This window comes from Ischnura elegans, chromosome 8 (assembly GCF_921293095.1).
Source record: "Ischnura elegans chromosome 8, ioIscEleg1.1, whole genome shotgun sequence".
Lineage (NCBI taxonomy): Eukaryota > Metazoa > Arthropoda > Insecta > Odonata > Coenagrionidae > Ischnura > Ischnura elegans.
Window position 1 is genome coordinate 90,830,771 of NC_060253.1, and position 14,858 is coordinate 90,845,628.

Below are 14,858 nucleotides of genomic sequence, written 5' to 3' on the forward strand. Positions count from 1 at the left end.
TTGAACATGTTGGAGTGTTAATAAAGCTAGGGTATTTCCCGATGAAATTATTCGCCCATCGACGTCCCGAAACTACGGAATCTCTCCTCAGGTGACGCGTCGGTCGCGGCGATCCCAGGCGGCAGCAGCCGCTTGCGCGCCGCGCTTTGCGCAGAAATCCGCTCTCTACCGCTCCCTCGCCGCTTCCCGCATCCCCCTCCCCTCCGAGTCCCACCCAAACTCCGAGCTCACCCACACCCTTCCTCGACGCCCGCACCCTCCCGCGCCTCCCGGCCAGGCACCGCTCTCCTGACCGAGCGGAGAGAAGAGAGGCAAGGAGAGAGCAAGAGAGAGGCTGCGCGGCCTGGGGGGCGAAGAAGCTAAGGAGACGGTCGAGTGTTGCGCGAGGAGGCGGCCGGAGCAGCCCAGCGCCAGGACGCAGCGGGGCGGGCACGGCGACGCCATGACATGGCCGTCAGCGGGAGCGCGAAAGGCGGACGGCGGTGTCGCTTGGCCGGCGGGGGCGATGCACGATGCACGCTGCTAGCTGGTGCACGGAGGACACCGAGGAACGTCGCAGCGACCAGCCCAGCGAGCTTCGCCACAGGCGGGCGGGGGTGCACCCTCCACAGCCACGGCGCTACGGCCTCGGTGGCGTCGTGCGCGGCGGCCGCCATGTTGGATCACCCAGCGCCTTCCACGGGTGGAGGTTGCTCGAGCTCAGAGGGCGGTCACCGCCCGTGTTCGGCTGCGGGGCCGCGGAGAGCGGCGGCCTTGACGGGTGGCCAACCAGCGGAGGTTCCGCCGCCGGTGTTGTTGCCCGCGGAGGACGTCCCGGCCTCCCGGTTCTGTCTCGCAGCACCGCCCAGCAGCTCCCGGGCCGCCGGCCCCCGCGGCGTCCCCACACGTTTGGCGGCCTACTGAACCTTATGCCGCCGGTCCTCCTGGTGTCGAATCGTGGGGCGGCCGGAGGCCGTCCAAAGGCCCGAACCGCCGCCTCAGCATCATCATCATCTTGTGCTGCTCCCGATGACCGAGATGGCCCCCGCGGGCGAAGCCGGCCTCCGCGAGGTGACATAGCGGCTAAGTGGTGGTGCAGTCGTGGTGGGGAGTGATGTCGGGCGCATTGTAAAAGAGATTCACACGCGAAACAAAAGAAGAGAGAAGGAGGTGCAGCCTTCTTTCGTGCGAAATATTGTTCTTTCGAAAGAGGAGGAAAAAATATATATATTACGTATATATACATATAAATATTCGCATATTTATATGTGTATATAGTATTTATAAATAAACCGCCGACGTATTATATATATATACAAAAGGAACAAGTGCAGCGAGCAGTGATCTATTTATTTTTTTTCCTCGTCACGTTATTCTAATTATTCCTGGGGAAGAAGGAGAGGATAGGTTTGGCAAAAAAAGGAATCTTTCTTTCTTTCAAAGTGTGTGAGAGGGTTCAGAAAAGCATACCCCGGATATATACATGTACGATACATATATATAAAAATATATTTCAGTGTATATAGCAATCCTCAGGTGGAGAAGAGAAGGAAGTGTGTTATTTCTGGTGAAAAATTCTTTTCCGGGATATTTTTTCGGTGCTCCGGAGGTGTGACTTTGGAGGGGGGAGCATAATCTTTCCTGAAAAGAATATATATGTTAGAAGGAATCGAGGAAGGAAGGGTTTCATCGAAGGAAATCTGTTCCAGTACTCCACACCCAAAAACCACGCTATTCTCCGCTCCTCCGCCCCCTCACCTAGGAAAAGGTTCAACCCCCTGTCAAATTATCCCCCGCCAAGGAAAAAGAATACGCCTCTGTTGAAGTGAGAAGAATTATCATTCATTTCCTACCACACGAACGGACCTCCTCCTCCTCGTGAGATATTGAGAGCTCGAAGGGAATTAAGCAACGGATAGTAAAGGGAATAAAAAAAGCTAACCTCGTAATTCAGAGGGATTCTTTGAAGAGACACCAGGATACAGGTTTTGAGGAAATTGCATAACCATCCCCTTCTCTCGACGGAATAATAAGACGTGGACATTGAGGAATTAAAATATTTCTGGGGATTAAAATAATAAAAGAGGACCGTGTGGAAGAGCATAACGTACACTCACGGATACACGCTTAATTAGACCCACACGCGTATGGAAATATATAAATATATATTTATTTATTTTGCATAAGTAAATTTTTGGTGTTCAAATATTTTTTTTTCTTTTCTCTCCCCAATCCGTCGTAATTTTTCGTCATCTTTGTGTTGTCAGGTGAACATCCCCTTACACATACACATTTGTTTATGTATTCGGGGGATTTGGATGGAATAATTTCGAGTATTTATTGCTGTTATTGTTGTTATAACCGTTGACGTATCGAGGGATTGTTTGCCGTTTAGGGGAGTAAGACGGAGGAGGCGGCAGAGGAAGGGGAGGAGGAGGAGGGCGGAGGCGGAGGCAAAGGTGGTGGGGGAGGCCGCAGGAGGCGCCGGAGGCGGGGAGGAAGCAAGAAGAAGCAGGCTGGTGGCAAGGGACCCCTGTCCCTCCTTCTGTCTTCCGGCTTGGCCGCCATGGCGTCCTGCGGCGGGGGCGGAGGAGGAGGCGTGTCGTCTTCCTCCTCGTCCAGCGGGGGCGGTGGGGGCGGACAGCAGGGTGGGGGCGGCGGGGGCAGCGCCGCGGTGCCGGGGGGAGGCGCCCCGACGTCCGCCCCCGCGACCGCCGCCTCCGGGGGCCTTCCAGGGCCCTGTCCCAACACCCATCACTACCCTCACCATGGGCATACGTTCTCCAAAAAGACCTTCCACAAGCCCACCTACTGCCATCACTGCACAGACATGCTCTGGGGCCTCATACAGCAAGGATACACTTGCGAAGGTTAGCCCGGATTTTTCATTTCATTTCGTTTTGTTGTCTTCTTTCCTTCCTCTCTTCCAACAATGCAGTGGCGTAGCCTGACACTGGCATCAGGGCTTTAAAAAAAATGGCTTTTAGTGGCAAAATTAACCTCATTAACTACAAAAAAGAAAACAAAATCCATCATACTACAATGACGATATTACTCAGGTGCATCATCTTCAAGCATAAATCATGATCGCAGTAAGGCGCATTATTTCTTGTGCGAAAAGTTTCTTTTTGCCCATAATAACTATGACAAAATTTCACGAATTAGCGTCTCAAACAATTTTGAGCTCTTCCTTCATGACTACAGCTCTCTAAAAGAAACTCATCAACAAGAATTATGGCACAGGAAAAAGTAAATGATGCATATTTATTATTATTACAAAAAATCGAATTCAAATTTCAAATTCAAGCTTATATTGGGAACTGATTTCGGCCCTGGAGGTGGGAGGGGTGTAACATCTAGACCCCATTCTGGCTACGCCACTGTGTAACGCATCACTCTTTGGAGCTGGATCACTTTATCTAAATGTGATTCATGAGTGGTGGAAACAAATATGATGACAATCCCACCCCGAAATGGATCATCGTGATTATTATTTCATTAAAAAATGTGTCAACCCTTTCTTTGCTAAGGTAAATCCGTCCACCAACCCTAATGACGCCCTAATATATGTGTGAACGAGCTTTCGAATTACTGCGTTCCAAATCAGTTCACGACGATAAAATGGTTTCAGCCCTACAGAGTAATCTAGACTGGGTATGTCTCAGAGACTTACGACGAGAGCTGACCCTTCGGCTAAACAATTACGTTGTCTCTTCAAGACAGTGTTGCCGATGGTAGGGGACTGCTCCATGTCGTGAGTAGGGTGAAAAAAAATAACCGCCGTATATTGCGTTTTTGTGCCAAATCTCAATACATGGAAGCAAGCTTCTATACCAAATGTTGCGCATGTTGGTCGAATTTGGCGAATGTAGGTCCTGATAATTTGTAGGGATTTAGATAGATCATGATGTACTTGCACTAATCAAGGATAGGCGAAGTGATAAAAAATGCTGACGAACTTCATAGACAAGGGTGCAATGTGTTTATTCCTCCCGTACGTATTTTTCGCGACTAAAGAAACGGTTGGAAATTTACGCTGACTTTTTTGCACAGTGATTTCAGGATTAGGCAACTGTCTCCTGGTCATATTTTACATGAAAAACTTCATGTTGCATTAGTTGCACTAACACATATCAAATGGGTCTGAGCTCTCATGCGATATGAAAACGCAAAAAATATATTTGGGGAAAGTCAGTCGGAAATAGCAATAAGGAGAGCAGTGTGAAAGAACGCGAGAATATTCTTCCCGAGAATATTCTTCAGATTAGCGATGTAGCCTGGCAGGAAGATAATTTGGCTACTGACCGAAAGGTTCGGGGTTCAATTCTCGCCTGAATCATCGGAACCCTTAGCAAACTCCTCGGCGTATGAGGTGACCCAGGGATAAAAACTGGGCCCCCTAACCTGGATATGTAAAATGATTACGTCTGGCTCTTAGTCTTGGGTGAAAATTACCTTCGAGTGTACAAACCAACCTTTAGATTGACGCACTGTGTGAGAGACAGGATTAGTAACGGGTTTTGGGGGTTCCTCCGCGTAGTAATGTCGTTGCCTTTAGACAAAACTACGCGGAGGAATCCCCGAAAGCCGTTAATAATGTGAAGAAACGCCGCGAAAACCTCTGATCCAATGAGATCGAATTATTTGCATCGCTGTTGCCGCAATAGCGGTAAGTAATATATTGAGATGAATGATTCCGTATTTAGTTTCGTCATGGAAATATCAGATAGTGCATATTTTTCGTCACTATAAGAACCCGGGCGTTAGGCCCCCACCCCCATGAAAAGTCCCGGGCGCTTTAGCCCCCTTCAGAACTGCCCGCCGGGGGGAGATAACGCTGGGAGTGGGGGCTATCGCTTGGGGCGATTGCCCCAGAATCCCTCGACACCCCTTGTCAGGGGCAAATACTTCAACCCTCTCCTCCCCTAGGCCAGCGAAATAATGAACCATCTCAATTCGTAGGGAGACGGAAGAAAATGGGCTACTCTTGTTCCTAGATTCCTACCACGCTAACTCTCCGTGCCATCGTTGGAAAAACCCCTCAAAAGATCCCGTTCCCCACCTCGATGCGAAAAGGGTTTTCCCTCGTTTTCGCGTAAATTCATGCATTTTGTGTCATTTTCCCGCTTCTTGTCCGACTGCTGACTTTTGTCACGGGGATATAGCATAGGTAGACGCGTATGCTATGTCTGTGGAACGAGAGGTTCTCCATAAAATGGCATTGGCGTTGAGGGCGGAGGGGAACGCGAGGGTTTGAGGGGGTAAGGGTGTGTGGGGAGGGTGGGAAATTAAAGCTTCTCCCCCTCCCCTCCCCCCGCCCCTACTCCTCGCCTGCCTACGGTTCTCCCCGATCAATGTGGGCAAGGACGTAGCGAGCACGGAGTAGGCAGTTGCCGCTCTGCGGGCTACCTCCCCCCTCCCTCCTTCCCCCCATCCCCCTCTCTCTCACCCTTCCCCTCCTGCCCTACACCCTCATGTTTGATACGCCGACGCGCGTCGGAAACCTTCATGCAAAAATGGGATGGGATTTCCCCTCACATGTATACCAATGTCCACGCATCAACCCAGTTATTTTTCAAAGCGTGTATGGCGGTTCATTCATTGATGTAAGGTTATTTCCATGGTGGTACTCGAATGTGCGCCCTTAAGATTGCCCATGAATGTACGCACTTAGCCTTATTCTCATCGAAAATCTTAAACGAACAATTTGGATGGGGTGTCCTCTCACATGCATACCAATGTCCAAGCACCAACATAGTTATTTTTTCAAGCGTGTATGGCGGTTAATTCATTGAAGTAAGTTATATCCCTGGATTGTACTCGAATGTGCGCCCTTTAGATTGCTCATGAACCTGCGCAATTCACCGTATTCTCTTCGAAAATCTTAGAACTAAAATTTTCATCGGGTGTTCCCTCACTGACACGTACCAATATCCACGCCCCAGCCCTAGTAGATCTCAAATACGACGGTGAATTCATGGCTGTAAATTATTTCACCCAATAGTCATCGAATGCGTGCCTAAAAATAAATACGCACTTCACATGAATCTCAGAAATGGACGCGTGTCAGAAACTTTCTCGTATGATTCGAATGAGGTTACCCTCACTAGCATTAAATCAATGTCCACGCTTCAGATCGTTTTTCAAGTACGACGATCCATTCATCGCTGTGCATTATTTCCCCTGCGACCATGTAATACGTGCCCTAATCTATGCTCGAGTAAATACACAACCAGACTCTCAGATATAGTCTCTCAAGTAAACGTATTGGCGAATTCATCCCCAATCCAGTCAGAAAGATTTCCCTCTATTATTTTTTCTCAACTAAAATGAAAATTATAGTGCTCGAAAAAAATTTTTTCTTTAGCAGTTTTCGTAGGTAGCCTTTTTATCGTTTCAACGAACACTTGTACTAATTTAGCCATTGTTTAGTTAATTAACTCTAATATTTTGGGAATTTGTGAGCATTCATGCAATATAACTGCTAATTTATTTTTAAGCATTACAATTCTCTATTAGTTTTGTATTGTCAATAACATTGTAATATTTATCGACCTGGTGTCCGTAAATATTCTGTTGAATATTCGCATTTGAAATCTCTCTTGATGAAATAAGAAATCAATTCTTACGCATTGTAAAGTACGTCGATAACCACTCAAGAGAACCATTTAAAACGACAACTCTTAAACCACACTGTTTTATTTGGTATTTATGCTCATTAACACGAACACTTAGTTTTTCACGGGCAGCCTCGAAAAAGCCGTGTTAACTGTGCATTCTACCAATAGCCTCTCAGCGACCCTCTTAAGATTTTTCAATTATGATAATCATTACACGATTCCGGATTATTTTAGTATCCCACTTTTTTTCGAATATTTTTACTACCGCTTACTCATCTTTAAACATAATTAGCTTCTTTTGATTAACAATAAAGCCTACAATATTCGAGTTCATCATGTAAACCAATCACCAAGCTTCTGCATTTCCTAGTTAGATTATTTATGTAATATTCCCAATTTTTCTGACTATTCTCAACTATTTTTCCTAAATATATACTCACTTATGTTATCATTTTATCACTTAAAAAAAAAGACAGCGTCCGAGATTTGAGCACATAACATAAGACTCACCAAACCTATGTTTGCATGAAAATATCCACTGATGAAATTCGTACGTGTCACAAAATTGCTTTAAATTTCAGTTTGAAATTCCCTCTTTGAGCGTCTACATTTTTTCTCTACAATATGAAAAAGAGGACGAAACAGATATAATGTTGAACATAGACCAGTCATCTTTAATTCGATCTAAAATATTACTGCCAAAATTTATTTTATTTGCGTATGCACCGTTCATGCATGGCGTCTTTTTCAGGGGCTTTACTTTTCTAATAATGTATAATATTTTCACCCATCACCGTAATTATATTCAAGGATGGAGTCGTTGCTTAGTTGTTGTAGCTTGTGCCTCGAGAGTATAGTCACGCATTTCTCCTCCATTTGATTGGGAGAAATCTCCAAAATTCTTGCACAATAGTGAACAAAATAAAATCTCGCACATAACCATGAATTTATGGAATTATTTTCAATAAAAAGGGCCTCTGTGCAAAAAGGGATAAAAAAATGGCACGTTGTTCTTGTGCGATCGTTTATTCCCTATAGAATTTACTCAGAATGAGAGTCTTGTGGACGGAATGTAATAACCTTCATGGAATTAGGATCCCCGTCCACCGATTCACCGATATCCATGCACAAACCACATTTTTAAGTATGCAAATAAATTTACATTATTATTACATTTGTCATTATTTCCATAAACTTAAACTTTCTTGTACTCATCCAGCTATGGGCTTCACCCCTTTGTTCTAAAATATAGGCTGCAAAACTCGGCATCATCATCCGATTCGACCAGAAGTTTGGTTTGGTTATGAGCGGATACATCTCTCCCCAATTGTAGTTCACCGATATGTGATATCAAAATTAAGGATATGGGTCCATCTCATTCTTGGAGACTTTTTTGCTTGGAATTGGGACTAGGGATAAGCAATACCCCAAAGCCATATGCACGGGGCCACCACGTTTTCCTGTTGTATCGTCTGCACCAATATCGGTGTACGAAGTCATTTATTCTTCCCTCATGATGATCCTTCCTTCATCTAATTTTTGCGAGTATTTCTCAAAGGTATTCTGAAAGAATACTTATGCACATATGTAGAATTTTTTGACTGAGCTATGGGTTAATTACTTATAAAACATAACTATCTAAACTTGTGCTCATCTGCAGAAAAGGCAGAGAATGGACTTGAGAGTTAGATTAATTCTAAAATGTGTGCTTTTGAGTGTGTTATGGACCATAAACTAGAAGCCTTTGTTTTGCTTGCAGAGATAAGAGTGTAATATTTTAAAACATTTTTTATGAGGAGCATGAGCTCTCAGAGGTGTTTTCAGCCTTCAAATGCTTGCAAACCTTCAAATTTGATTAGGAAAGAATTCATACAAACAATTTTGTTTGCATGAGAAATTTGTAGAGAAAATCTTCTAATGAGAAAGGGATAAGCATTTTGGTGTTAAATTTCTAGAAGTAAAATGAATGTAGGATTTTACTCTGGAATCGGATCGATTGTCCACTGTACCGATATCACTTTAACGACTTATTATTATTACGTACGAATAAAAGCCCTAAAAAGGTGTGCATTGTAAGCGTCGAACCACATATAGGTAATTTAAAAACTGTATAATATAATGTATATGCCAATAAATCGCTTTAATTAGTTACTACCCCGTGCAAAGAATAGTTACTATGGAGACAGAGGTTGGAATAGTCGGTGAAAAATTGACAGAGTAAAAGAATTTACAAATGAATCTTGGAGTGGTGAACTCAGCACCTACGGGCAAGGCTGATGCGTTATAACTTATGAATAAGTCCACACTAAAATTCTAGCTATTTGCGTGACGCTCGTTGCATCATAACCTGTTGTTGCTACTCTATTTATGACTTTTCTTCGATTCCCCCCTTCCATTAGGAGTGGTGACTTTTGTATTGATTTGAAAATAGCATGGATAGAAGAAATTATAAATTTATTTACAGGCAATTAATTTAGTCTCAGGTAAAATTTGAAATAAATTATTGGGTTAAGGCAATAAGGAAGGTATATAATGGCAAAAAATTAGTTGCAATTGATAGAGAAATCACTTTTATGAGGTAGCGGAAAGTACCTAATTAGGAGTGGGGCGGTAAGGTGCAGTAGGCTCTAAATAAGATCGGGGAGGTTGCTATTAAGCGTGAAATTGAATGAAAAGTTAACTAATTGATTGATTGACATAGATACGAGGAAATTGTAAATTCGTGAAGACACGATTCGCACTATGAAATAATCAATGGGAAAAAATCTGGTAAAGTTAATAAGTGCAGATGGGCCTTGATCATGCGCACTCTAATCTGAATTATATTTTAGGAGAGCAATGCATAAATTTCAGAAGAATCACTATACATGTCTGTGATTTGATTTTATTTTGATGGTCCTAGTTTTTAGCATGTATCGCTCCAAGGGCTGGCAGATTATTTTTTATTTTACCCTGCCACCTTGCGGAATTGCCTTTCATTTTAGCCTAGGCAGTCCGGATTGGATTGAGGGCTCAAGGGGAGCCCTTCAGGGATACAACACACCGGGGCCGGGAACCAAGCCCGTGGCTTATACGCCCGATCACCCGGGGAGGGGCTGGAGAGGAACGAAAAAGGAAAGAGGCGCCGCCGCGATAGGAGCACGTCGACGCCTCTGGGGTGCGATAGGTTCGTAAGGGATGGGACGGGGAAAACACCTCAACGCTAAAGAAGCGAAGAGGGCCCAACTAAATAGCGAAACTCGGCAAAGCCATTAATATTCTAACGATTTTGGAGGAACATTCTATGAGGAAGAATAATCCAACAATCAAATCGTCAGATAGGCAGTCCGGATTATTAACATTCTCCTTTGACCATAAGGAGTTAATGAGTTCAAATGTAAGCGCTGGAAGAACGTTCCTTACTAGGAATCATTTTTGGCCAACCTATGAATGCTAGAAGAGACCCGTGGAACGGGGAGGAGCAATCACGTGGCTAGTTTCGACTGCAAGCGCTGAACAGCGAGGATTTCGATAAGCTTTAGATGATGTAATTTCATTTATGAGAGCCCAACTAATACATTAGTGGCCTCTAAACGTAAGATATAATCCCTTAGACTTCAATTCCTTAAAAAATTTGTGTCATAATTCATCGATCGAGGTTTCACTATACTTGTTTGTTTTCTTTACTGATTTATAAATAATGGCTTTAGCATTGCACTGAGCGTGGAAAATAGTAATGAGAATGTACGGTCTTAGCGGCACTTATTTATTGACATGGGTTGAATCAATAGATAGCCGATGTAAAGAGCAATATAGGAAGTCATTTTCTTATGATCGATAAAATACCATAAAAATCGGGATATTAATAATTTTGCATGCAATGCTACGTAAAAAAATATTTAAGACTCAGAAAATGCCTTGATCACAAAGGTCTTCAAGTAGGCAATAGGAATTTATACTTTCAATGTTCTTTTTGGAAAAAAGTTCTCGTCACCCTACTTCTTTGATGAAAAACTGTAATTCCTGTCTGACACCCACCCATCAGATACTCCTCGCTTATGGAACCTGTATTATTTTATATTTTTCTGTTACATTCCGCACTTAACTCACACTTATTATAAATTTTAGCGTATGCAACCTGCATTGCTAAATTTCTCACCGCTTATTAGATTAGTCCATTGAGGGTATTGATTATCATGAAAATCAAGGATATTAGAGCATATATGAAGTGTGGGTATTTCGCGCAGCCATTCAGCACTTCAACACGAAGGTTAGTTGATAAAGGTGAGGGTAGAGCCTCCCCAGACTAGGTCATAGGCCTGTGAATTTACTCCTACTTCCGTTGATGCCTCATAGATAGGAATTGCCCACCCTCTTCTCTGACTGAGTGCAATCCTCCCGCCTTTGGCCTAGTTTGGTATAAACTAAGTGCAGCACGGATGTTAGTTGAGAAAGTTGAGGGTAAAGCTCCCCCAGACTAGGTCACAGGCTTGTGAATTTACTCCTACTCCCGTAGATGTCCCAGGGAAAGGAACTGCCCCCCCCCCCCCCCCCATCTCTGAGTGCAAATAACACACCTATGGCCTAGTTTGAGATAAGCTCTTTCATCACCTATCCAACAATACTACCTTCGCGTGGAAACACCGATTTAGCGACTTCGGTTTAACACAGGGGCCGATTCCGTGGCAATCACACTCAATAATCGACGCCCAGGTTCTTCAATTTCTACTTATATTTTAACCTCCTTCGAGCTCACTGCATTCGTCGATAGTAATGCGTGTTTTTCTACAAGTCCCATGATACTTTCTGGATAGTTCATCTAAAATCAAAAGCTGGAAAATAATTTAAGGGGTTGCGTCACGTGTAAATTAGAATGTCATATTGCTAAATCCGTAACTTCAATAGTTTTTGGTCTTCCTTTATTTACTACGCCGCTTTGAGATAGAGTGTAGCTTTGGTTAATTCTTCGTTAGTGGGGAAATCCTTATGGCCCTAAGTTTAATGGTGGTTATCTTAAGACAGCTACACACGGTAAATGATCATGTTAAATGATTCTTCTATGTGATTGCTCTGGAATTAAATCATTCACATTGCCATCGTTTACGGGATCATGCGAGCAAAAATAGAACATGTTCTAATTTCCATTGAATGATCATGCGCATGACGGTTCATTCGCGAATTTTTCCATTGAGGCCGCTTCGCACGGTGAAAGGTTATGCAATTCAAATAATTCGCCTTTTACAACGGAAAAATTCGCGAATGAACCGTCATGCGCATGATCATTCAATGAAAATTAGAACATGCTCTATTTTTGCTCGCATTACCCCGTGAATGATGGCGTGGTCATTCAGCATGATCATTCGCATGATCATTCACCGTGTATAGCTGCCTTAAGCGAGGAAATAAAGAGCAGCGTGTATTTTACATCGCCGTGCACCCACTTGCTTCAATGGTTGCTGTATTCTCATCTCTAGTCGTCCCCTGTGCTCCCGCCGCGCCCCTATTCTCCCATCTGGGTTCGGCGAGGCCGCACGAGGTGAGTGAATCAATGAGTCGGCCTCCTCTTAGAGGAGACGCTGCTCTCTCCGAGGAAGGGGTGGGCCTTGGCGGAGATACGTCCGGGATATGGACCTCGCCAAAGGCTCTCTACTTGACCACATATCCACTCTTCATGGTCCTGACAAATATTATGGGATAGTTTTGTTACTTACGAAGGCGAGTAGCCAGCGATGGGCGAAGGAAGATTGAAATATAGATAAAAATTTCTCGGGTTTGGCACCGGATGAGGCTCTTGAAGGCCAACGTGTCGATGAGAAATTCCCTTATCTCAATCAGGGCTAAGACTGACTTAGCCCTGATGACTTGTCATGACTGATCAGTTAGACTGATGATTGACTAGTCAGTCTTAGCCCTGATGACGGTGAGGGAGTTTATCATCGAAACGTTGGCCTTGAACAGTCTTACCCGATGCAAAACCCGAGAACATATTATCAATAGTATTCACCCAGATATCATACGATCTTTTTAGATTGAAATATAGTAAAACCTCTCATTTGCGGAAACCAACTATCTTCAAAAATGTGTCCGTACGTGAAAGGTGTCCGTAAGTCGAAGGCGACCCAAAAAAAACCTCATTTGTTCGCTTGGTATTACCCAACAAGTATTTTAGCGTAGGAATTTAAGCCAGCGGAATGAAATCCTTTTATTAAAATAACCTCTCAAATATCGGTCTGGAAAATCCATGGCGATGGTGTCCGTAAAAGAGTAAAATTGTGCCTTAAAAATTGTCCGTGTATGTAAGTGGGAGGATACGTATAATAGAGGTTCGGTACTTATACAAATGCATATCCTTCTGCCGGAAAATTGAATGATGTCCTTAAGTCAAAGGTGTCCATGAATAGAAGTTTCACTGTATTATGGAATAGTTTTGTTGCTTAGGAAGGCAAGTAGCCAGCGATGGTTGAAGTAAGATTGAAATATTGATAGAATCTTCTCGGGTTTTGCACCGGGTATGGCTGTTTAAGGCCAGCGTTTCAATGAGAAACTCCCTCCTTTTCATCAGGATTAAGACCGACTTAGCCCTGATGACTAGCCATTAATGATCAGTTAGACTAATGACTGACTAGTCAGCCTTAGCCCTGATGACGATGAGGGAGTTTCTCATTGAAACGCTGGCCTTAAACAGCCTTACCCGGTGCAAAACCTGAAAAGATTTTATCAAATATTCGCCGGGAAAGCGTATGATATTTTAAGATTGAAATAGTCAGTAGATTAGCCTAAAAGAATTGGGGAAGCTCCAAAAAATAGGTGCAGCTGAGAACATAAGTAAGTGTGATAAAATATCCGGTCGATTTTCAAGGAAATGAGTAAGACAAGGATGTACACTGTCCTCCGTAATTCTTAATGCTTGCATTGATAAAGCCATCAATTAAATCTAAGATTAGGCTTCTGGATTCATAATGCACGGGAAAGAATAATTACATATAGACGTCTTGTATGATATGCTACACGATTTGTTGGATGTGGAGGCACTTGAAAACATTGCTGTTGCAACGACACGCTTAGTGTGGAAATAAATTCAATGGAAATATTGCAGTGTCTTATTTAACGAACTTAGAGATTTTCTGGCGACTCAGATGTCATAGAGAACCAAGACAGAAAGGGATTTTATGAAGAATGATTAATATGGAAGGGAAAATTGGCAGATATCAGCTGAAATTACGATGTAAAATAGAAGAGGGGACAAACATTAAACTAGGAAAAACAAGTTTAAAGTGGTGAAAGTGTTTTGCTACCTAGGAGTGTAGGACACCAGCAATAGATGAAGCGGGAAAGAAATATAGTACAGAGCCTGTTGAATAGGACAGAGGGCATTCAGCATAAGGAAGAATCTGCTTACTGCTGAGAACACAACCTTAGAAGGTAAAAAATTCATCAGGTGCTACATCTGGAGCAAAGCATGGACAGCGTATCCTTATGTGAGCAAAGCATGGACAGTAATAGAAGTAGAGGAGTCAAGATTGGGAGCATTCGAAATGTGGTGCTACAGAAGAACGATACATATCATAAGGATTGCCCGAGGGATTGATTGGGAAATACTAAGATGACTGGAAAAAAGGTAGGAATTATTTACACCCTAAGAAGACGGGGTAACCTAATCGATCAGATCATGTGGCATCGTGTACCGATGAAGACAACTGAAGAATGACAAGAGGACAAGAAGATTGGACAAGGAAGGCCTAGATTTAGTAGAGTAGGATAAGCTATCAAAGGTATCAAAGGACATGCCTAAACCTGAAAAAGCGAGATGAAAGGAGTGGAGAGTTGCATACAAACAATCCAAGGACATATGTTGTGAAGTTATGATGATTGGTAGATCAGAGATCATGCAATGTCGCTATTGCTATACTAGACGCTAGTTTACATCGATTCTCTTCCATCACTTCTACTCTTCTTGGGTTCCTTCATTGACTATTTTCTCCCTCCTAAAGACCATTATGAAAATATGTAGTGTAAACAATGCTTTTAGTAAATTCAGGGAGGAAAATGCAAGGAGATGGGCGTTAATTTAACCAATATGTATCGATGCAACTTGCATAGAACTCTTATTTCTGCGGAGCACGGTTCGAGATGGATTTGGTTAAGAAGTTGGCGTTGAAATATTTAAACGCCCCCGCGGGCATATTGTGCATTTTAGGGGTATAAAAAACTTGGGGCCTATCTACATATACGCACTGCCCCTCGAGTCGCGTCGTGGGCAAACGGAAAGGGTTGTAAGGT

General features: G+C 43.3%; 2 protein-coding genes across 5 annotated transcripts in view; one reads left to right on the forward strand and one right to left on the reverse strand.

The window, feature by feature from the left end:
- Positions 1-2,370: 2,370 nt before the first annotated feature.
- LOC124164455 (WAS/WASL-interacting protein family member 3-like) lies at positions 2,371-2,797 on the reverse strand. Its single transcript, XM_046541780.1, has 2 exons — positions 2,792-2,797; positions 2,371-2,718 (listed from the first exon to the last, which is right to left on the reverse strand). Exons 1-2 carry the CDS (start codon positions 2,795-2,797, stop codon positions 2,371-2,373), a joined length of 354 nt encoding a protein of 117 aa, XP_046397736.1.
- The window catches only part of LOC124164529 (diacylglycerol kinase theta), a 239,081-nt gene continuing 226,868 nt past the window's right edge, over positions 2,646-14,858 (forward strand). For all 4 annotated transcript variants that reach the window (XM_046541887.1, XM_046541886.1, XM_046541888.1 and 1 more), the window contains exon 1: positions 2,646-2,849. In XM_046541887.1, coding sequence (XP_046397843.1) covers positions 2,810-2,849 — 40 coding nt within the window. In that variant the 5' untranslated portion in view covers positions 2,646-2,809. The remainder of the gene's footprint in view (positions 2,850-14,858) is intronic.